Source organism: Sphaerodactylus townsendi, linkage group LG07 (assembly GCF_021028975.2).
Source record: "Sphaerodactylus townsendi isolate TG3544 linkage group LG07, MPM_Stown_v2.3, whole genome shotgun sequence".
NCBI lineage: Eukaryota > Metazoa > Chordata > Lepidosauria > Squamata > Sphaerodactylidae > Sphaerodactylus > Sphaerodactylus townsendi.
Window position 1 is genome coordinate 69049252 of NC_059431.1, and position 22331 is coordinate 69071582.

At 40.1% G+C, this 22331-nt stretch overlaps 1 protein-coding gene across 2 annotated transcripts in view; it reads right to left on the reverse strand.

Annotated features, from left to right (window-relative positions):
- DAPK1 (death associated protein kinase 1) overlaps window positions 1-22331 on the reverse strand; it is a 96472-nt gene that overhangs the window by 25683 nt on the left and 48458 nt on the right. For both annotated transcript variants that reach the window (XM_048502932.1, XM_048502931.1), the window contains exons 6-17: window positions 17613-17661; window positions 17489-17515; window positions 16462-16614; window positions 16172-16217; window positions 15014-15103; window positions 14147-14239; window positions 11545-11664; window positions 7224-7322; window positions 7015-7113; window positions 5320-5418; window positions 3944-4141; window positions 1861-2058 (exon numbers count right to left, since the gene is read on the reverse strand). In XM_048502932.1, coding sequence (XP_048358889.1) covers window positions 1861-2058; window positions 3944-4141; window positions 5320-5418; window positions 7015-7113; window positions 7224-7322; window positions 11545-11664; window positions 14147-14239; window positions 15014-15103; window positions 16172-16217; window positions 16462-16614; window positions 17489-17515; window positions 17613-17661 — 1271 coding nt within the window. The remainder of the gene's footprint in view (window positions 1-1860; window positions 2059-3943; window positions 4142-5319; window positions 5419-7014; window positions 7114-7223; window positions 7323-11544; window positions 11665-14146; window positions 14240-15013; window positions 15104-16171; window positions 16218-16461; window positions 16615-17488; window positions 17516-17612; window positions 17662-22331) is intronic.

Below are 22331 nucleotides of genomic sequence, written 5' to 3' on the forward strand. Positions count from 1 at the left end.
TTACCTTCTCCTTCCCCTTGCTGAGACTTTAGGACCCTTTCTCTATTAATTTTAGAGAAGCAGAGAAGTAGCAGAGAAAGAAGCATAAGTTAAAGGGAAGGGGAAAAGGCTTGGTGGCTGAACATACACTTTCAATTAGCAGCGTTTAGGTAATTTCTTACATCAGTGGATAAAGGATCTTCGGCTGCAGAACTGCAAAAGATCTTTGCTTGAGACACCAAAGAATTCATGCTAGTTCAAAGTAGATTTTATTAGGCTGAAAGGATTAATAGGCTGACACTATATAAGACAGCTTATAAGCTATCTGAATGCTTCATCATTATTGCTTTTGAAAGGTTTGATCCTGATGATGTTTTAATGCTAAAATGGTACTGAAAATACATTTTACTCTCAAGGACATTTCACTCTCAAGGACAAGTATGCAATAGAACCTAGGGGTACAAACCATTCTGAATATGGAAGCCTCTGCAGCATCAGTACTTTTTAGAGGCTAAAGACCAGTAAAATCAAATCTTCTGTTGTATGAATTCTGCCTTCCTGAAACAGTTTCTATCATGGCTCTGCAGTTAATTGCTCAATCAGGATTACATTGACACAGGGTGAGCTTGGCTGGGGGAGCTCATTGTAAGTTTTTTACATGGTAGCTGGCAACTCCTACATTTAAAAAATAATCCAGATACATAGTCAGTCAAAAATCCACTTTTCTATTGTGTGCTATAGCACAGAAGGTCACAGGGTGTCTTTAGGAGGCAGAACAATACTTTTAAACTCAATATTTCTTAACAAGACTCTGAAATTTAACTTTTAAAAATGGGCTTTATATAAACTATTATTCAGAATAGCTGTTTGCCAATCAACCTTTTAAAACTATTTTTTTAAAATATTTCTACATATATCTCTGTATGCATGTGTAGAGCTGTATAGACAGCATCAGAGTAATTCAAATTATCACTACAAAAATATCATTTTCCATTGCAATCATCAGAGTGCTGGAGTGAAAATTGCGGAGGTGTATTTTTACGGACTGTTTGAAGAGGAGTCCATGAAAGCACAAAGAGCAAGCCATGCTATTTACTTTTTCTCTTTTTTTTTACAGCAGAAAACATGCAAAACCACTGGGTGAAAGCAGAGGCACAGCTCCAAGGGTGTGTGTGTATGTGTGTGTGTGTGTGTTCGGGGGCATTTCGGGGGCATTCCAGCGGCGGGGCGAGAGTGTTCCGGGACGGGGCAGAGGACGTACTGGGTGCTTTCCCCCCTTGCATGCATGCATGCATCCCCCTTTCACATCTCTCAGTGAAAGCCTTCAACAATACATGCAAAACAGTTCTTATGCTTGGACTGCATCCATACACAGCTGGGTACTGTACAATCCTTGTGCAGCAGCAGTGATTTCCAGCTAGATGTTTCTGTGTGACCACAACACAGTTCAATTGTGAATTATTGCTATAGCACAATATCCAGCAATGTGTCAGTGCAGCCCAGGTGTACTGCATTAGTGTGTTTTATTTTTGCTGTAGAATTCTTTCACCAGAGAGACTCACTTGTTCCTTTCTAATGCCAGCAAGTAAAACCTTTTTGTTTTGTCTGCCATTTCCGCAGGGATTTCCCCTTCCTGCCTGGGTTTAATTTTATTTTTTGTATGTACATTTGCAGAGAAACCCCAGCCCATGCAGCATTAATCCTTGCAATGGAATAAAGAGACTGCATGGAAATTCCCCTCCCTGCATTTTGAGTACTGGGAAAATGTAATTTTCTTGGAACATCACTTCTTTCTTGGGGCAGAATGTCTGCATTCCCTCTCCTGATATTCCACTACCTATATATTCAGTTCTTAAAAATAATTCATTTGGATATTTTTACCTTATTAGTGATATCAATGTTACAGTTTGCTTCGCAGAGTGTCATCACAATAGGAATATTTCCATCTTTGCAGGCTACATGAAGAGGAGTATTCCCATGTCTGTCCTGGAAATCTATACAGCATCCATGACGGATGAGTGTTTTAACGACTTCCATCTGACATCTTCGGACAGCAAGATGAAGGGCTATATGTCCATCCTAAATGCACACAGACAAATACAGGAACCATTTGTTATACTGTAAACAGTATTTCCAACAGAAATGTTCTATGGCCAAGATCCAGAGAACAGAGCAGGTAAGTTCTGCATTCAAAGAGAATCTGTAGCTTCAGTTTCTCTAACTGCAGCATTTCCCCACTCCCACCAATGCCACATAAGACAGGGAGATCCTTTATTAGAAGGGATAAAATTAGAACTCTCTCTCTCAGCAAACCCGAGCTTGTTTGAAGTAATTCTTTAAATACCGGTTTATTCCTGCATTGGAGAAAATCCAGAATAATATAAATTAGCAACAGCTTAAATTAAATAACTACAAACCAGTGATGATGATGCTCCTTACATTGTGATAAGCTTTACACAATTCTCAATTTTTAAAATATTATAGAACTCTTTTACAGGCAGTAACTTTTAGGAGCGGGTAAGCAAAAGGAGACCCTTGGTTCTGAAAGTGAAATGTTTCCAGTGAATAAAACAATGAAGAAAATAGAAAATAAGAAAACAGCAAGGAAGAATGCTTAAAATGTTTTTTTTTCCATGTTCACTTTTTAAGAGTGCTGTTTTTTCCCCAGTATAGAGCATCTCCTGACGCCTCAAAAAATGAAGGACACCACCCAAGAAGAAGAGCATTTTAATTAAGATGGTAGATCAATCTCTCATAGTAAGAATAGTAAATCTAGAGTCTGGATTAATAAGTCTTCTCTTGGCTGATTGGTTTGTACAGATGCAGGCCAGGAATCTCCTGAAGATCTGTTTGATTGCTGAAGATCATACAGTTACAATTGACGACCAGCAAAAAAATGATGCAGATATTCTTTTGGTTGCCGGATGATGGCTTCAAAAAATGAGAGGAGTGCAAGATTTGCTATCATCCTCAGACAAGCTAAAAAACAACAATTATTCCCCTTTCTATCAACTGCTGGGGCTCTGGAGTATGCCATCTGGGATAGTCTCAGCAGGTGAGCTCTCACCGCTTCAAGGATTGCTAGAAAAGAAGGGAGAGACTTCTACATTTCCATTCATTGATTAGCCCGATGTCTTCACCACTGATGACGAGCACATAACTGTTGGAGCAGTCTTAGCAGGTGCACTGAGAATATTGAGATGGATGGAAAGAAGAAACCTGCTCTATCCCTTTCCAGCCAGTCTTTGGTTTTAACAGTTTGTCTGCTGGGACTGTATGCACTCCTCTTCAATTGGAGGACTTGTGGGGAAGGGAAATCTCACTTATCACACCTCTCTTCTCTTCACCAGAGCCAGCTGATGGGCTTGGGCAGCTTTACCATTAACCATCATTACCATAATGTCCCCCCCTCATACAATAGTGCTTCTCACTACTATTGTCACCATATTCTGGTCCTTCCCTCTGTCTTCTTTGGCACCTCCTCTTTTTTCTGCTGTTTCTTTTGCCTGCCTTCAGCTGCTTCTTAATTTTTATGTGTGTGTTTGAAGTCAACAGCTTGGTTGACATTTTTCTAGCACAAACATAGCTTCTCTGATTTTTGTGGTTTCTCTACCAGAGGCCTCCTCAATCACACTGCTGCCTGCCTGCCCAACTTGCTTGCTGCCTTGGTTTGGTGGCTTCTCTTGACTTCCCTGCCAATACCCTGCACACTCACTGCCTCCTGCCTAAAATGTGAATGCCAGATGCATAAAAAGTAGTTAAAATGAATTTAACAAATGTAGTTAACATAAAACAACAGTTATTCCACATTAAATGTATTTAAATCAATCTTTCATAGTGTATCATATTCTGCTCTTTAGAGAATTTTCATTAAATGACAAAAAGCCATATAGATCCATACTAGTTAAGACTAGTTAAGACAAGAAATTCCTTGAGAAATGTGACTCATTCAACCATAACTAACCTTGTCAGTTGCATCAAGGTCAGCTCCATGCTCTGCTAAACATTCCACAATATCATGGTAACCTCTTGCTGAGGCTGTCAAGAGTGGTGTTTCCCCTTCTTTATTTTTAGCATTGACATTAGAACTGGCCTTACAAAGTGCTTTGGTGACAAGGTAGTAGCCATGCCAAGCAGCACAATGCAAAGGCGTTTCTTCTTCCTATAAAATAATACTGCTATTAATAAGGTTTATGTACAATTTTTTAATCAACACTATTTTGCTTGCATAAATTAATCTCTTCCTAGGTCCACATTGCCAAATTAAAAGCCTTATTCTAACTATACTGCCAGATTCAGGTTGTACACTTGGCTTTTGTTAATATTATTTGCAGATCCCAAGCAATATCTATATTAGAGATAGTTAATTTGTGCATCTTACTCCTTGCCCCAACCTTACCAGTAAACATTACAGAGTGTACAGTGTTTTTTCTTTGTATATTTCCAGTTATTTTTTCCACAAATATAACATGAATAAACCCTACAAGATTATAATTTATTCCTACCATAATTAAATGGTTGGTGTCACTGTAATATAATGCATTGAACGTATCACTGCTCAGCCATGGCAAAAATAGGATCTCTAAAAGGAGACTGAATTTCTTTAAACTGTACTTAATTAAATCCCCATGCAATACCATTAAGAATAGCAATCTTTTTCCAATTACTGGGTTTTATTTGCATATCTTTGCATATTTCTCAGTCAGAACCAGTTGATTCAATAATTTCTGTGTACTTGTAATAAATTTCAATCATCTGATGCACAGAAGAAAACATAGCTGGAATCAGCCAGTCACAGCAGACAGCAAGACATATGATATCAGCACAGGAGAAGTTCAACATGAAATGATGACTGGCTGTGGCTTTGTTTGCAATTGGCTGGCTGGCTGGCTTGCTTATAATGTATGACTGAGCACAAGCTCAAGTCAGGAATATGTATCGTATATGTTCTTAGGGAAGCCATCAGCTTCAAACCCCTCCATCACCAAATGATGATGGGGTCTGGGGTTACCCCCTAAATGGTGGCAGAGATCTTGCAATGCAGTGTCACATGATCATAGCTGGCATTTCTTTTATGTATTAAGTTGCAACGTGGGCTTGCGTCAGGATCAGTTCTATAGTTCTGGAGGCTTCAAATCCCCCTAGATATATATTTTTTGCAATATTAAACACACACACATATGCAGCTGTGCATTCTGCACACAAATAAATGCTGCAAACCAGTCATTTGTAGATGAGACAATTTTAACTTTTTAATGTTTGTGAATTGATTTAACTTAAATTTACAAAATGGTAGGACATGTCCTTGTTTAACAGAGAAATAAAGGCGTTACTACTCACCTTATCTTGAAAATTTGGATTTGCACCAATACTACACAGGTACTGTACTACATCAACATGACCATAACGAGATGCCACATGGAGTGCAGTTTCCCCTGACTGTAATTAGAAGACAGTCACATGCTGCTGTTACTTCTCATGCCACAATGTTTACTGCTGCCAGATTATGACAGAAAGTTATAGTGACTTTCTATGAACACCAGATGATCATATTTACATAAGCATATAGAGCAGGGGTCCCCAAACTTTTTAAACAGGAGGGCAGTTCACTGTCCCTCAGACTGTTGGAGGGCCGGACTAAAAAAAACTATGAACAAATTCCTATGCACAAATGATTGTAAAATGTTTGATTTCACCTTTCAGCCTTTCTGTCATGGTCTATTTTTAGAACAGTGACCAAAGTATGTCAAGTACAGGGTGGGCTCCAAATATTGTTGGGGAGGCTGTGGAATACCTTCCCCTGTAAAAAAAAAACCAGAACTTTCCCAATGAAGCATTCCATCTAACCCAGGATCAGGTATCTTCCTGGGTTCTTTCCTCCCTAGCAGCCAGCGAGCGATTCGCCAGGCTGGCTGATGCCAATGGGAGTGAGGCGGAACAGAAAGCCTGAGAGCAACACATGGAGTAGCTGAGAGGGAAGGGAAGAGCAGGGCCCCACTGCACATGAATGGAGCCATCACTGCCATACCTGGCGGGCCGGATAAATGCCTTCAGGGGGCCACATTTGGCCCCCGGGCCGTAGTTTGGGGACCCCTGATATAGAGGGTAGCACACATACAGGACGTAGTTGATTTTGCTACTGCAATTTGCTAAATTGGAACAGCCAAAACATTATTTTGTTCACAATGGCTTTTAACTGAATTTTATTTTCTTGCCTTGTTCTCTTTCCAGTTCAACACATGTTTGTTTTATATTTATGTCAGCTTTAGGGTTGCCAGAAACATCTTGGCAAATGCCAGGATATTTTGAGGGAAGTGCATGAGGAGGGTGTGATTTGGAGAAGATATGACATTACTTTTGGTTTTCTGGGCATTTTCCCTAATTTCTATGGTAAAGACCAGAGAGGTGCAGGGTATTCCTTCTGTGTCACCATGGAGATAATTTTCCAGCCATTCTTTACTCCCATTCCTCCAATTCTCTAGGCAGGGGTCTGCAACCTGCGGCTCTCCAGATGTTAATGGACTACAGTTCCCATCAGCCCCTGCCACCAGGGCCAATTGGCCCTGATGACAGGGGCTGATGGGAATTGTAGTCCATTAACATCTGGAGAGCCGCAGGTTGCAGACCCTGGTTCTAGGGAGACTCAAGATGGGGTTGACCCTTTGAAGTTGTCCAAATGGCAACTCTAATCTACCTGTGTGCTAGTGTTATAGCTACTGTTTTGAAATACTGAAGATTATTGCAATGGTTTATTTTGTTTATAGAGTTATTTTAATTGGTGCATGGTATTGTTTCAAACTGTATTTTTATTGTTTCATTTTCTAAATTTTCTACATAAATAAATATACAATTTCCTTTTCTTGGGGCCATTCCAATGGCAATTTAAAATTTCCTTATTACCGAAGTTTTCAAGGTAGTAAATTTCAGCAAATGGGTTTGACTAATATTCTGGTCTAGGGCAAGCAATTAGGTGAGGTTTACACCTATCATAAAATTATACTAAAAAGTACTTAAAATAAATGTTTCCGCCCTTACCTTGTCTCTTACATCCAAAGGGCATTTATTTACATGGAGGAATTTCAGAGTTTCTACATGACCATGGCGAGATGCCCAATAAATGGCATTAGATCCTGCCTGTTGAAAATGTTTCGTAATAGTAGTCAACAAAACTATGCAAAGCTTCTAAAATCCATTTCAAATAAAAAACACATTTAAAAAACTAGCAATGTCCACAGTCTACTTACCTTATCCTGGACATCAATGCGGGCACTTCGATGTAGGAATAACTGAAGCATATGAATATTTCCACATCCAGCAGCAATCAGAAATGGAGGTGTCCCATGCTGTGAACAATAAACTGTTAAACACTAATCACTCTCATCAGAGATTATAGGACAAATGGATATATGGAAATATTACATTAAATTTTCTGAAGTACGTATCACGCATATAACTCTGTGCTGCTGAAAAGAAGAAGAGTTTGGATTTATACCCCTCCCCTCCTCTACGGAGACTCTATGGGGTTTACAAGCTCCTCTCCTTTCCTCACCCCACAACAGACACTTTGTGAGGTAGGTGGGGCTGAGAGAGTTCTGAAGAACTGTGACTGGCCCCAAGCCACTCAGCTGGAATGTATAGGAGTGGGGAAACAAATCTGGTTCACCAGATAAGACTCCGCCACTCAGATGGAAGAATGGGGAATTGAACCCAGTTCTCCAGATTAGAGTCCATCTGCTCTTAACCACTATACCACACAGTTGGATATTTCAGATACACTTGGCAATAAAATAACAGTATAAAAAATTGTAGCAATACAGAGAATCAAAAACAAATATAAGATGCAGGGTAATTGGCTAGTAAGTAATGGTATTGCCCATCCAACTATAAGAGGCTTTACCTAGAGCAGCGACCTAGCCACTCTTAACTATGGTGACAAATTAGGAAATATGAGCCTGGATCATGTGGTAAATCTCTGTTAATGGAAAGCATTTTATTAGGAGGATTTTGTAGTTTCTCCTGTCCTGTTACTGTCTGAGATGCTCCCCCAAATGATGCTGCTGTGTGGTAATGAGGCTTGGGAACAGCATGAAGGGAGAATTGGTCTGCAGTGACAGGGAGGGAATTAGAAACTCCCACACACATTAGCAGAAATGTACTACAGAATCCAAGCCACATACCCACTGCAGAGATGTTGGAAAGTGAAGAATTCCAAATCCAGACCATGATTTAAGGAACAGAGTACCTTTAATGGGCAGTGGAATTAAAAATTCTAAAAACATTGTAGCTAGCACAAGTAGAGGCAGATGAATTGGAACCTACCATGAAGGTCTCTTCAGTGAGACGAAGTCATTCACACATGGTTAGGTCACGCTCCCTAATGTCCAAGCAGGGCTATAGAAAACTTGATCCTTCTAGTACACGGGCGGTCCTTCCCCTTTGAATTAACTGTTTTGAAGGTTGTACTGAAGGGCTACCACCCTTAGATGTGTGGCCTGAAGCTCAAGTCAATTCATGCTTCTGTCCCTTTTTTGAAGAGACCACCTACCCTGAGTTGCCAAGCCCAGGCAGTGAGCTCCCTAACCTGTCTTGCTTACAACTGTGGTTAATGTGATTTGTTCTGGTGGAATGAATAGAGTGCCCTGTACCAAGTGCCCCCTTTTTAAACCACCACCTGAGATCCCTCTTCAAGGCCTTGTGAAGAGGAATCATCTTGTGCAATCACCTTCCAGTGTCCTTCTGGAAGGCGAGAGTGTGAACCGTAGCATTCTTGAATGCAGTCTGGTCCACCGAATGATGCTTATCGTTGAGATGAACAGTCCCAAGAGAGCTTCTAGAGTCATGAGACCTCAGATATTCCAAAACATCCTTTGAATCTATACCTGCTTGTCCTTGGGTAAGAACACTTTGCCCTTCAAGGTGCTGATCTCTGCACCTAGGTGAACAATTGCATTTGTTGGAATTAAACAGCTCTTGTCCCTTTTAACTAGAAGCTATGACAGCACATGGATTGTCTTCTAGTGTGTTCTCAAGTAGACTGAGAAGGTCATTTACATAGGTAGACGAGTATTCTGTTGAGGCAGAGAAAGGCAATTGAGCTGACCATTACCTTTGTAAAAATCTTGAGATTCAGGATTGCCCTCCACTCCCCCAATTATCTGGGCACTGTGAAGAGTAAACCCTTGGTCTCTCTATGCTACAGGGACTGGCTCTATTGCACCTACATCTATGAGGTGTTGGATGGTCCCCTGTAAAATTTCCACCCTTTTCCTATTCCTTCCTTCCTTCCTTCCTTCCTTCCTTCCTTCCTTCCTTCCTTCCTTCCTTCCTTCCTTCCTTCCTTCCTTCCTTCCTTCCTTCCTTCCTTCCTTCCTTCCTTCCTTCCTTCCTTCTTTTATTTTTATAGCTACCAGTTCTTAGCTGGTTGTTGGCCTTTCATTACAATTCAAGCCTCACTCGGAGGCCTAGGAAGTTGTAATGTGTTGGCATAGTATTCATACGATTACCAGCAAGACTGCCTTGTTGATGCTGATTTTGACAATTTCAAGGTGTTTGAAGTGCTGCCCTAGCATTTTCGGAATGGTGCCCAAGGTGCTGATTAACACGGAGACGACCTCAGCTGGTTATTATTATTTAAAGATCTTTTGTTTCCACCAGCACCTAATCCAGGGCTGTGGTCCCAAATAACAGCTTGCCTGCAAACTTCTCTTCTGAAAGGCTGGCCTTGGTAGAGTAGTCCACTTTCCAGGCCTTGGGCCAGAGATTCCTCTGAACCAGAACTGTTGTGGCTGAGACCTTGTGCAGAATTGCATCACGTCCCGAGAGTCTGCAATAAACCACAATGTGTGCTGTATCTTTAGTAAGAAGCCTTTTAGAGTCGTTGATTCTTTCTCTGGTTCCTTTGTAAATTATCTGCCCAAATGATAAAAGCTCTGGTGAAGCTGGATAGAATGCACTGAACTCTAATAGCCAGGGATATCACCTCAGATGCTTTTTTGAGGGCAATTTTATTTTTCCTATTGAAAAGATCTTTTAAAGCATTCTTGACATCCTTGGTCAGAATGGCTCCTTGCGGTAACTGGACCATCAATTCTTTCATTGCCTCATCTGTGATAGAGTAAAAGTGCTTGGTAACAGCACCTTTGTAATTTTTGTAACTTTTGGGAAACAGCTTGGAAAGGGGCATCCTTTAATAGGATTGGCTGGGTTTTTTTTTTTTTTTAGGGTGGCAACTGTAATTTAGCAGTTGCTGAAATGTTCATTTGAAAAAGGCCTGGCAGATTTGTCCTGGGGATCCTCCTCTTTACTCAGACCACTCACCTTCTTCCTTATCTGAAAAGTCTGGGTCAGATCTGGTTGAAGAGGTCTGTTCTGGGTCCATATTGCTCTAAACAGTCTGAGTGCTCAGATCCCAGAGCTTCCTCCTTTGCAAGGCTTTTCTGCCTCTGTACAAAGGAGAAATGGAACACACGAAGTTCTTCTCCCTCTCATAGTTCTCTTTGAGGCTGGGTGGACACCTATTTGCATGGAGAGCTGAAGCTGAAGACCCGCTCCCTGGCCGCATGTCGGCTCTCCTTCCTCTAGACCCCTGAGGGGAGGGGAAAGCAGATCACAGGAACTCTCAGATGCCTGGTGACTCAGCAGTTCCTTGGGCTCCCCCCTAGTGTTAGCTGTGCTTATTGCGCCAGTAAAAGCTGTAGAAGAGACCAGGAGGGATCTCCCGCCCAATCAGCCAGCAGGGCAGGACAAGGAAAGGCTGAAGAAGAAGGCATCTTTTGCAAAGAGGGAAATGATGGTGGCTTCCCACCAAGTTTGTCCCCAGGAGACTCATTTCCCAGCCACGTGGGAAGAGCCTGATCCACTCCTCTGGAGGTACAGGGGCCTCGATCCCCACTTGGTATATTTACTCTCTGGGTGATCGGAGTCATCTCATCTTCACTCTGCATGCAGACCTCAGACTCCAAGGAAGACTTCAGAGCTGGCCTCAAGGAGGGTGGGCCTGGGAGGTTCTCAGACTCTTCCATTTCTTTGAGCTGCTCCAAAACAGTGACCTGTTCAGATGCAGGGCTATGAAAACTGGAGGGAAAGGGGCAGGACCGCCCCTGTACTAGGAGGAGAAAGTTTTCTATAGCCCTGCTTGGACAGTAGGGGGTGTAAGCGTGATCTAACCGTGCGTGGATGACGAAGCCCCACTGAAGGAGAAAACTGCATACAAGGTTCAACAAAGACACAGAAACAAATGGTTTAAGAGGAATTTAAACAAAACATCATGGAAAAAAATCTACATTTTAAGGTTAGCTCAGCAATGAAATGTGGCCTAAATAGATGGGATTTTATATGGAAAAACTTACATTTTAAATATAAGAACAGAAAGAAGAGTCAACCGAGGAAATACTGCACATGGGCACTTACAATACACAAACAAAAATCCAAACTCAAACTCCAAAAGCCTACATCACTTGCTGGTTCACAACTATTGGGATGATAATTTTCATTTGCTTTTGATATGGTCGTATTTTACTGCTTAATCAGTCTAGCAAGAAAAATCTCCAGAGAACTACAACATACCTTATTGGGTTGATTGATATCATAATTGGTCAAAGACCCCAGGAGATGTTGAAGACCAGGGACATTATCATCATTGATGGCATGAATGATGGCTTTCATGACAAACGAATCTTCTTCATCCTTATCAATTAACCAGAAAACAATATAAAGTGAAAATGGGAAGAAAAAGAAGGGGGAACTCCAATATTCTTTATAAGAATACCAAAAAGGAAATAAAATTGATGCTGTGTACACTGCAATACTATGGAGTGTTCAGAGTATTAGAGCTCAACTTATGAGGCCCTGGTTCAAATCTGTATAGAAAGCTATGAAGTTTACAAGCTGATTTTGGACCACTTGCACTCTTTCAGCCGAACCTATATCACAGGGTTGTTGTGAAGATAAAGTGGAGGTGGGAAGAGCCACATATATTTTCTGACAATGGGACAAAAATGTAATAATTTTGCTATGTCACTCCCAATGCTAAAGTTTTCATATATGTTTTGAAAAGACTTCACTTTTTCTAATGAGCTGCCTCTTTTCCTGTTATCCCCACATACTGTTTATACACCACCTGGGAAACAAATTCTATTTCCAATGTGTTTCCTGTTAGCATTTGCACTGTTTAGGATTTTTAAAAAAATCAAAATTAAAAAAACATAAGAATAATTTATTCCCAAAGAATAAACAATATCATCCATAACAATGCTGCCTTTACTCTTGAGATAACTTATATTTTAAACCACAGTGGCACAATGCTGCAATCCCTCTGGCTCCTCAAGAGTTAGTTTAGCACATAGGTCCATTACTCATGGAGCACTTCTCATGATGCTCCTCACCCTGCAGTAATTTTGCAGTGGGGCATCCTTGTGTTTCCTTGTTTACATGTGAGGAGGTGCCTTCTGCCTGCCCTCATTTTTGGGTTGCTCCCCTGTCCAACACAGGATTGAAGATCGCTGGCTTCTTTTTAGCCCTTTAAATGTAATAACGATATTCCTTATATCAAACTTGTGCATGCTGCTATCATTTTTTTAGGGAAATGCCAGCCATCAATCCCTGTGAGGAGTAGGGGGCAGAGCACCAATGAATAATTGGCCTAAGACAACTGCCTTAAAGGTATAGTACATCAATGTGGAGATTTTATTTGCAAAAATGGGGAAGTTTGTGGAGACAAAAATAAACCAGATTAAAAAAGCAACACTTTTCAGACTTTTTGATGTATAAGCCTTTTAGTTTTCAGGAAAAAATATTTGCTTAGTTCTTATAACTACTATTTAAGCTCCACTGGTCACAGGAATGAATACCATAGAATGTACAGTAAATTAAAAAGGAATTTTCTGGATTTATAGACCTTTCAAGGGTGGTGGCAGCAAGAATTCTTTGGAGAAGTATCAAATATTCTTCCAGATTTTGCTTCAAAATACAAAGTCTGGAAGAATATTTACTATTATTTCAAAGCAGTTTCTTTAAGCGAGGACAGTAGAAATAGAGAACATGCTGTAGATCACAGAAACTGGCTCTATACATGAAGAAGGACTGTTATTTGACTGTATGAGAATCCTGCTGAGAGTGTTGGTTATTTGTATTGCCAAAGGCTTTCACGGCCAGATTCAACTGGTTGTTGTGGATTTTCCGGGCTATGTGGACAGAACTGGGATCTGGCAGTAGCTTTGGGGAGCATTCTCGCCTGCATTGGTGGCTGGCATCTTCAGAGGTGTATCACAGAGAAACAAACTGCAAAATGAATTTGTGAACCTCACCTCCTCCCTGATAAAATCAAATCATCTAGACTGGGCTCAACAGGCTAATGGCTACTCAACAACAGAAATCAGAAGAGCTTTAAGACCAAGAGAAACCCAGAGGACTGAGGAAAAACAGCCCCCCACAGGAAAAATATTTCTACCATACCTCAAGGGAATCACAGATCAAATAGGGAAACTGATGAAAAAACATAGCCTACAAACAATCTTCAAACCTACCAGAAAAATTCAGCAGATGCTACGCTCAGCAAAGGACAAGTGAGACCCCCTCACTTCTGCAGGAGTCTATTGCATACCCTGCAGCTGTGGAAAGGTCTACATTGGAACTAAAAACACAGCATTCAGGAGCACGAAAGACATTGTCAGCTTAACCATCCTGAAAAATCTGCAGTAGCAGAACATGCTCAAAACAAAACTGGAAATAACATTCTGTTTGAAAACACTGAAATTCTGGACAACTCGGAAGGTTACTATGTCAGACTGCACAGAGAGGCCATTGAAATCCACAAACACCAAGAAAACTTCAACAAGAAGGAGGAGACTCTGAGAATTAACAAAACTTGGCTACCAGTACTTAAAAACACCAGAATCAAAGGCCAAGGGCATGCTAGGTTCATGAACAATGGACTCCACCAAGACACAGGGTTTGCATTCACTAAGACTGTTGCTGCTGCAGGGAATGCAAATGTGAATCACTGCCTGGACTGAAAAACCCCACCCAAAATACAATACAGTCAACCACACCTTTGCATAGCAAGTTCCACCCAAACACTTACTGACTGGTTCCCCACCCTGGGACATGGACAATATATACCCTACTAAACATTCCCTTGTCAAACATTATACTCACACCATTTACTTACCAGAGTATCATCACTCCTAGCCACACTCATGTTACTTCTGGATAAAAAAGATCTTGATAATCTTTGGCATAATGATATTAATCTCACAGATTGCTTTTATAAGAGAAGAAAGAGATATTTTTTGTGAAAATAATAATTTGTAATAAAAATGATCACTTGTAATTTTAAGTTCAGCAGACAACATTGCAGGAGAATGGTTACGCTAAATCTCTGTGCAAAAACTAATTTAGACTATAATGTTCACAAGTCTATATAGTAAATTTACTGCAAGGTCTTAATTATGTCACATCCTCCCCACTTTCCTGAGTGTTGAGAAGTCTGTGGGAAGCACTATATTCCTTATTTTTGGCATTTTTGTTATATATGGTCCATTTAAAAATAGTGGTAACAGACTTCTGCTTTAGGCAGGACATGGATTCCAAAGTGCCACCTCCAAACTGTCTGTATCCTATTGGAAATTTCTAATGTCTAACCCCTTCTTAATATTTAACAAGTAATAATTTTAATTTTAACCAAGAGCCAGCATGGTGTTGTGGTTAAGAGCAGTGGAGCATCTGAAGAACCAGCATCAACTGCCCACTGGGTGACCTTGGGCCAGTCACATTTCTCTCAAACCACCTCGGAAGGTCTGTTACCTTGAAATCCTTATTGGGTCACCCTAAGTCAACTGGTATGTTTTGATGGTATGCACACATACATGGAATGCTATACAAAGCTTGGTTATAACTTTTCCACGACAACAATTTTACTTTGAAAAGAAACACTCAAAGAGTTTCAGAACTGAATTCTAGGCCAAAGTTTTAAAGTAAACAAAGACCCTATTAACTTTTTTATTCCTAAAATACAACATCATAAAGAATTCCTTACTTTCCATTTTCTTCGTGCTGCAAACTTTTTGAATTTCTCCATGTTTACAGCAGATGCTTTTCTACTTAGTACTTGCAGAGTATCCTTAGGCTGGGAGGAAATAGAAAGAAGCATTTCAAATGATACATTTTACAGAGCTGGAAGGAAATGGCAAACCATTATGGTCTGTTAACTAGATGAATTTATTTTGCCCTAAACTAGGTTTGCAAATCCATCTATTAGCAAAAGGGAAGGTTTCCAGTTAACTGAATTCTAAGCACAGACAAAAAATCATCCCCCCCCCCCAATTTTTCATTTATTTAATGCCATATTTTAAAAACCCAGACATTTCAAATATGTTAGGTTTAGTATTTTGTCTCTTTTTCAAAATTATTCCCTCGTGGTATATGTGCAGCTATTACCAAGCACCTCACTCAAAGCAAAATGTGGGGCCTTCTATTAAAAGGTACCAATTCTAAGGTACCAATGTAAGAATGCAGCTTAACCAGAGCTAAGTTTCCTAAGAAACCAGAATCCTATGCCCAGGCTTAGGGGCAAATGTAACATGCTGTTTTTAAAAGAGTTGAATCTGGGTTCTCTGAACCCAACTCTGTTTCTCCACAGCCACACAGCAGCTGTGAAAAAATAAGGGGGGAATCCTTTGGGTTTGGACCACTGCTACAGTGGGTGGTTTTCCCATACTGAAATGGTGCTGGGAGTGTTTTTTTCCCTATTTCTGCCAGCAAAATCAGGGAAATAACTCACCCCCTAGGGTACCTGAAGCTAGCCCTTTGAAAAACCCAACATGGCTTGACCTGGCATCTGAATGGGGGGATGGGCAAAGATTAAAGAACAGCTTATGAGGAGAGAGGCAGTAGCCAGGACATAAGGATCCTATCTTAATGTAAGTGGGAACAAAGATGCTGCATTTAGAGCACAGACTTTTGAATTGCAACAGTTCCTTCCACATCAGTCATTTCCTTGGCTAAACATGATAATATATATCCTTGGAATATACTTTTTCAAATCTATGATTGATTTGACCTTCATCTTAGACAAGCTTTGTTCAGTAAGAAAGCTTTAATTTTCTTAACTTTTCAGGTATGGAACACAAATAACCAGAAATACAGAATATAATAACTTAAGGAGAAGGTAACAATCTATGTATTATATACTAACCTTAATCCAGGGGTGCTGCAAGCTATCTTGAATTGTCATCCTTTTCCTTTCAAAGTAGAAACAAATGTTTTCTTCAAATCATTATCATTCTGTAACTATATAGTATTATATACTGCATAATAAGAAGTCATTATGATCCAAGGAGCATTCAGACATTAAAAGCAAATTATATGGGGCAAGTTATGCCAAACAATATAGGAGAACTTTCCCTCCCCAAAAGGTCTAAGAGAAGCTACTATCAGCAAATCTGTGCTCAATGTTACAAAAACACTTGAGGAAAAGAAACTCACTTTGGGTCCTTAACCAGAAGTCTTCTTATAAAATCTTTAGCTAGGGCACTGGTGTTTCTGAAGAATTCTTCCTCGAAGTCATAGTTCACAGCAGATACATTGGCCAACGTTTCTTGCTTGGTTTCTCCAAGAAATGGTGATGCACCACTCAGACTTTTAAAATGAAGTTTGATTAAATAACTATTACTATTGTGTTTTTAAAATCTTAACGTGGTAAAGAAATAACAGATTGCTATTTTCAAAATTCTGAATTGCAAAGGAATGAGGAACAATACTGGTCTTCAAAATACCACAATATTTAAAGAATAGCGTTTTTTTTTAATACTAACATATGTCCTACAACTAATCAATGCTGTACAGCAAGTTAAAAATAATTCTGGAGACCATCTCTTTGGCAGCTCTAACTACGAGTTTTTAGGATCAAATTAATTTTCCAAGAATCTGTGTCTTTTTAGGGTTATTTGTTTGTATTCTTCAATTTTCTTTAAAAACTGATAATTTATTTCAAAATTCATTTTCAAAACCTGGAGGAATGCTGAACATTCTAAGATTTACAGCTGCTGGCTCATCTTGAGGGTTTCAATCTTTCTAATTGGCATCAGCATCATAATTTTTTTCTATTCTGAAATGTGATACTGTATGCAAAATACAAAGATTGTGATAACCAAAGTGGGATAAAGCAGAAATGAGACATTTAATTCCCTAACAGGATTAGTTAACAGGATAAGATAACATTTGGGCTTTTTATCTTTTCTACATCGCCTAATTTAGTAATATTACTGCCCAGAACAAGTGGAACAGTTAATATTTTCCAAATTTCTTTTGTATACGCAGAACTATTGGAAGAAGTTGGAAGCCCTTTTGAGCATTTATCTTCTCTTTTTTCTTTCTTTGTTATTAATTTCTACCCTTTCTTAGGAAAAGATAAATGAGATTAATTTCTGTGTGGATGTTTATATTGTATACACTTGTAAGCAGTAACAAATATTTACAAACACACAATATGATTAATAGCTCTAGTACTTACAGAATGTAAGTTATTACACCAATGCTCCTGCAAAAAAAAAAGAGGGGGAGAAAAATGCTTCATCATTCAGAAATGAATAGCAAAATCACAAATAAAGTAAGTGCTATACATTTTCAGAACTTACCACATATCTGCCTCAAGACCCAATGGTTCATAGTTTACTATTTCAGGAGCTAAGACACAAAGATTAGCTTTAGTACACAGGTGGAACAGTAGGGCAGTTTGATTCAGCAATATTTTATTCTGTATAGCAGTGGTTCTCAACCTTCCTAATGCCGCAACCCTTTAATATAGTTCCTCATGTTGTGGTGACCCCCAACCCTAACATTTATCCATTTTACAGATGGAGAACTCTGATGAAGAGTCTTAGACGACCCCTGTGAAAGGGTCATTCGACCCCCAAAGAAGTTGCGGCCCACAGGTTGAGAACCGCTGCTGTATAGCATTAGGCACTTAGATGAAATTGGGACATAATTCTGCTTACTGTTTATGAACAATATATTCTATGATAAAGTCTAACAGCCCAATCCAGATGTGGGGTGGGGAGCTGAAGCAACTCCTGGAGTTGACACAGAGCTGTGCTGGAGGATTTGTTCGTCCTGGGGTACTTACACCTGCTATGGGGCAAATATGCTGGCAAGCAGCTGCCATGACCCTCTGAGACACCTGGATGTGGTGCTACCGCATCAGCGCTCCTGCACCACAGCCGGCCCTGCCAGCGTAGTGGTGGTGTCCTAGAGGCATGGCCAGGAGTGGAGTTAATGTTAGTGTCAGGTCCCTGCGCACCATGGCAGAAGCCTCAGTGAGTCTGCAGAAGAAGAGGCTGTAGCTGGGCCATCAGTGACCCACAGCATGGCAGAAGCCTCAGATATGAAGTCTGGAGGAGAGGAGGCTGTGGCTGGGCCATCAGAGGTCCAGCCAACTCAGGCAGACTTCGAGCCTGAGCTTTCAGTAGTGGGTGCAGGATCAGGGCCAGGGGCTCAGACAGCTCCTGAGGAAGCAACCCCTAGGATGGAGAATGCTCCCCAAAGCTACTGCCAGATCCCAGTTCTGTCCTTCCCCAGTACCCAGTTGTTCAGTCAAGGGACAGCCCATCAGCTCCTACACCCCCAGGGTCACCTGAACCCCAGGAACAATGACGAAGTTGTGGAGCCACCTACAGGAGTGGAGGCACACCAGCAGGTTGGCAGCCGTACAGCAAGCAAGGAGAAACAGGGAGCCAGGCTAAGGGGAAGGTTGGAAATTAATGGGATTCTGTATATAAGGATGTAGGAATAAGGCTGCAGTGTGGCAGCAATGCTGTTTTGGGATGAGTGAGCCTTTGCTTGTGTTGATCCTTGCCTTAGACTAAATAAACAATAAAGTACCAGACTGCTGCCTTGACTCCTGCTTGGTGGGTGTCTGGGCCACGACAATTAATCAGCTTCCAACTTTGAATTGCCTTCAATTATGCCGGCCTGGGACTATAAATCACATCATTCTTTTGGGTGGCATAAGTACGTAGCCCAATGGAGGGCTTTTGGGCAGCGGAGTGTGTGTGTTTTATTGTTTTTGCCTTCCTGCACAGCCAAAAAGCCCCCTGGAGGTAGCAGCAGCACTGTCCCCAACAGCTCTGGATTGGGCTGTAAAAAGAACCAACAAAACAATGCAGCTGGAATAATCTATGCTAACTAATCATTGCTCAGTTAAAGCAAGTGTGAAACTGTGAACAAAATTCAGTTTGTATACTTTGCATCTACTCTTTTTGCATCCTTGTATATCTTTACTTTTTAAACAAAGATTATACTGGAGCACACTGTTTTTTGGTATGCATATTTATTACCATGGTAGATGATTCTCTGTATTCAAAAATAATTTAAATTGAAGAAAAGGTTTGAACCTGCTTTTACAGACACAACACAGAATGCAGTGCTAAACTATCTAATATTATCTGACACCTGTGAAAGAATGTACTTAGCAGTTCAAAGGTTTTGCAAAAACACTGGATGTGACTTTCCCCTTCGTGACCTCATATTACATAATGACTGCTATTATCAAATGCTTGGCTGAGCCACACTGATGCACAGATCAGTATATCTAATTGACCTTATTGGCACTCTGAAAGATTCTGGGTTCAACACAAAGACACAATTTGTGCTCCAGCAACATTTCTAAACTGTCACTTTGCTTTTTCTTACGGACTGGATTCAAGTGAGAATCCTCCTCAACAAGAAACAGAAGGAATCTTTGGATCTATTTTTATATGGTTAATGTGTAAGTATTCAGTTTATCTGCCTTTGTCACTTCTCCTTAAGTACTAAATTTGATATTTTTCCACAATGTTTTCTCTATGCTATTAAGTTTATTAAGGTACACTCTTGTGTGTCTTGTAGCCTCTCTTCTTTACCTTTGGTTCTTCTATCAGAAAGAAAATGCACCTTTACTCCCTTCATTGTGCGCAAATTTCCATATTGTTATCTGCCTTAATAGATTGTGTGACATCATTGCCTCAATATTTTAAAGTTTCTCCACTCATTTCTTCAGACACACCACACCTCTATGTTATTCTGTTTTGGATTGTTGTTAATTTGAAGTTAACCTGAATTACTTAATTTATTTAATTAGCTTATTAAAAGCAACTTTGCTAGACTGCTTGTTTTTACTTGTTTCCCACCCACACGTTTCTACTACGAATAGCATTCAAGGCAGCTTACACATAAACATTTAAAACAGATTAACACAGATCCCTCCCCCCACTCTGCTTTCTAATCAATTATTTATACTATGGTTCCCTCAACTTTCCTTCAATGTATCATATAAATCTTTTACAGTGTTACTGGTAATTTTGTTTGTTTGGCAACATGCTTCAAATAACTTTTGTCAGATTTGCTCATGATTTTTTTGCTTCACATATCCTTACATCTTTTTTTTAGTATTCATTATACCATTATTATTATTATTGCTTTATTGTGATAGCCCAGGCTACCTGATCTTTCAGGTCTCAGAAGCTAAGCAGGTTCGAACATGGCAAGTATTTGGATGGGAGACGTCCAAGGAAAACCAGGATTGCTCTGCAGAGTCAGGCAATGGCAAACCACCTTTGAAGGTTTTTTGATTTGAAACCCATGTCAGACTTGATGGCAAAAAACATTACTACTTTAACTTAAATTGTTTCTTCCACCACCACCACACCCTTCTCATTGTCTTTGCTGTTTATGTTTCTTCTGGTTGGTGGGGTATGTTAAATTCTCTATGGGGTTTTTTCCTTTCCCAAATGACTATTCTATTGTTTCAACCTTTCTTCGTTGTAGACCCTGGTCCCAACAGATGCCCCCTGTCTACTCAGATAATTTCTGTTTCTGCATGTACGATGGGTGCATTTAGATTTCATAATAAGGTGTAATTAAACAGTTTGTTGTGTCCTCATATCCCTTTCCACTTTGCATTGAGTACACAGTATGACACAGGCCCTTTCCGCACACACAAAATAATGTGTTTTCAAACCACTTTCACAACTGTTTGCAAGTGGATTTTGCCATTCCGCACAGCTTCAAAGAGCACTGAAAACAGTTTGAAAGTGCATTATTCTGCATGTGCGGAATGAGCCTAAGATTTGTGGGCTGAGAACTCCAGTTCCCCATGATGTTAAATCTAGGAACTGCTTCCAATAATCAAAGTTCAAAACTTTGGTTTAATCCAACCTGAGAATCCAAATTTGTGAGAGGTGCCAAAAACTTCCATTCAGACTATAGAAAGTTGGAGTTTGCTGCAAGACTTCTCAAACCTACAAGTCTTAATTGTGTGTGTAGGTGAAAGGTAATGTGTGGGAATTACAAACAAACTGCACTGGTACTCACAGCACAAACTTCAGTTTAACTATAGCTTGCCAAGATATAGGAATGTAGCCACTAACTTTGATTTCTTGTTTAACTCCCCACAATTTCATTTTTAACTTTAAGCAATCATTGTTCTTTTTAAAAAGTCACTGTACATCGTCCTGACTTTTAAAAAAAAGTTTTGCTCTGATCCTCTTTTTGTTCATATGTTGTTGTTGCCTGTGGACGATTACCACCTGCTGCATTCTTCATTCTTGCAGAAATTGATTCATGGTTTAGTCTATAATCTTGATTTCTCATATATATGTGTGTGTGATGAAATATTAGCCAATTTATGGCAACCCCTCAAGGAGTTTTCAAGGAAAGAGACTTACAGACGTAGTTTGCCACTGACTTCCTCTGGACAGCAACTGTCAAGGGATTAGACCTTTTCGTGGTCTCTTGTCAAATCAAACAATGGTTCAAACTGAGTCCTAACTAAAAATCATGAAAGCCCCTCTTTCTGAGAACTAAGGTCAAACTGGTTTTAGCTTCATAGAGTCAGATAAGGGATGTGGGAGGCAATCCAGGTGCTGGTCAGACAATGAGGTCTGGCAGTTTTGCTGCAAACTTCCAAGGCCTTCCCACACATCATTCAATACTCACAACTGTTATTCCCAATGGACTGTTTGCACACTCAACTAACCCAAACACAAAACAGCCACTTTACTAATACGTGAAAAGCTATTACATATGCTTAGTATTATGCATTATAAACTGTACACATATGCAAGTCTCAAACATTATTTCTTTGGGACAGGTATAATATTGTTGCCTGCCCTCCCTCAAATCGGTCCTACACATACAATTTCAATCTTTCATTTCTGAAATGACATAGTGGGTGCACTCCCCATTTCTCACTCTGTGTTTCAGCCCTGCAAATATATTCAGGGGGGTAGAGGTATAAATGTTTTTAATAAACTATCTTCCATATAGGGATGGAAGAATGACATTTGAAGGCAAAAACACTTAGGCCCCTTCCGCACACG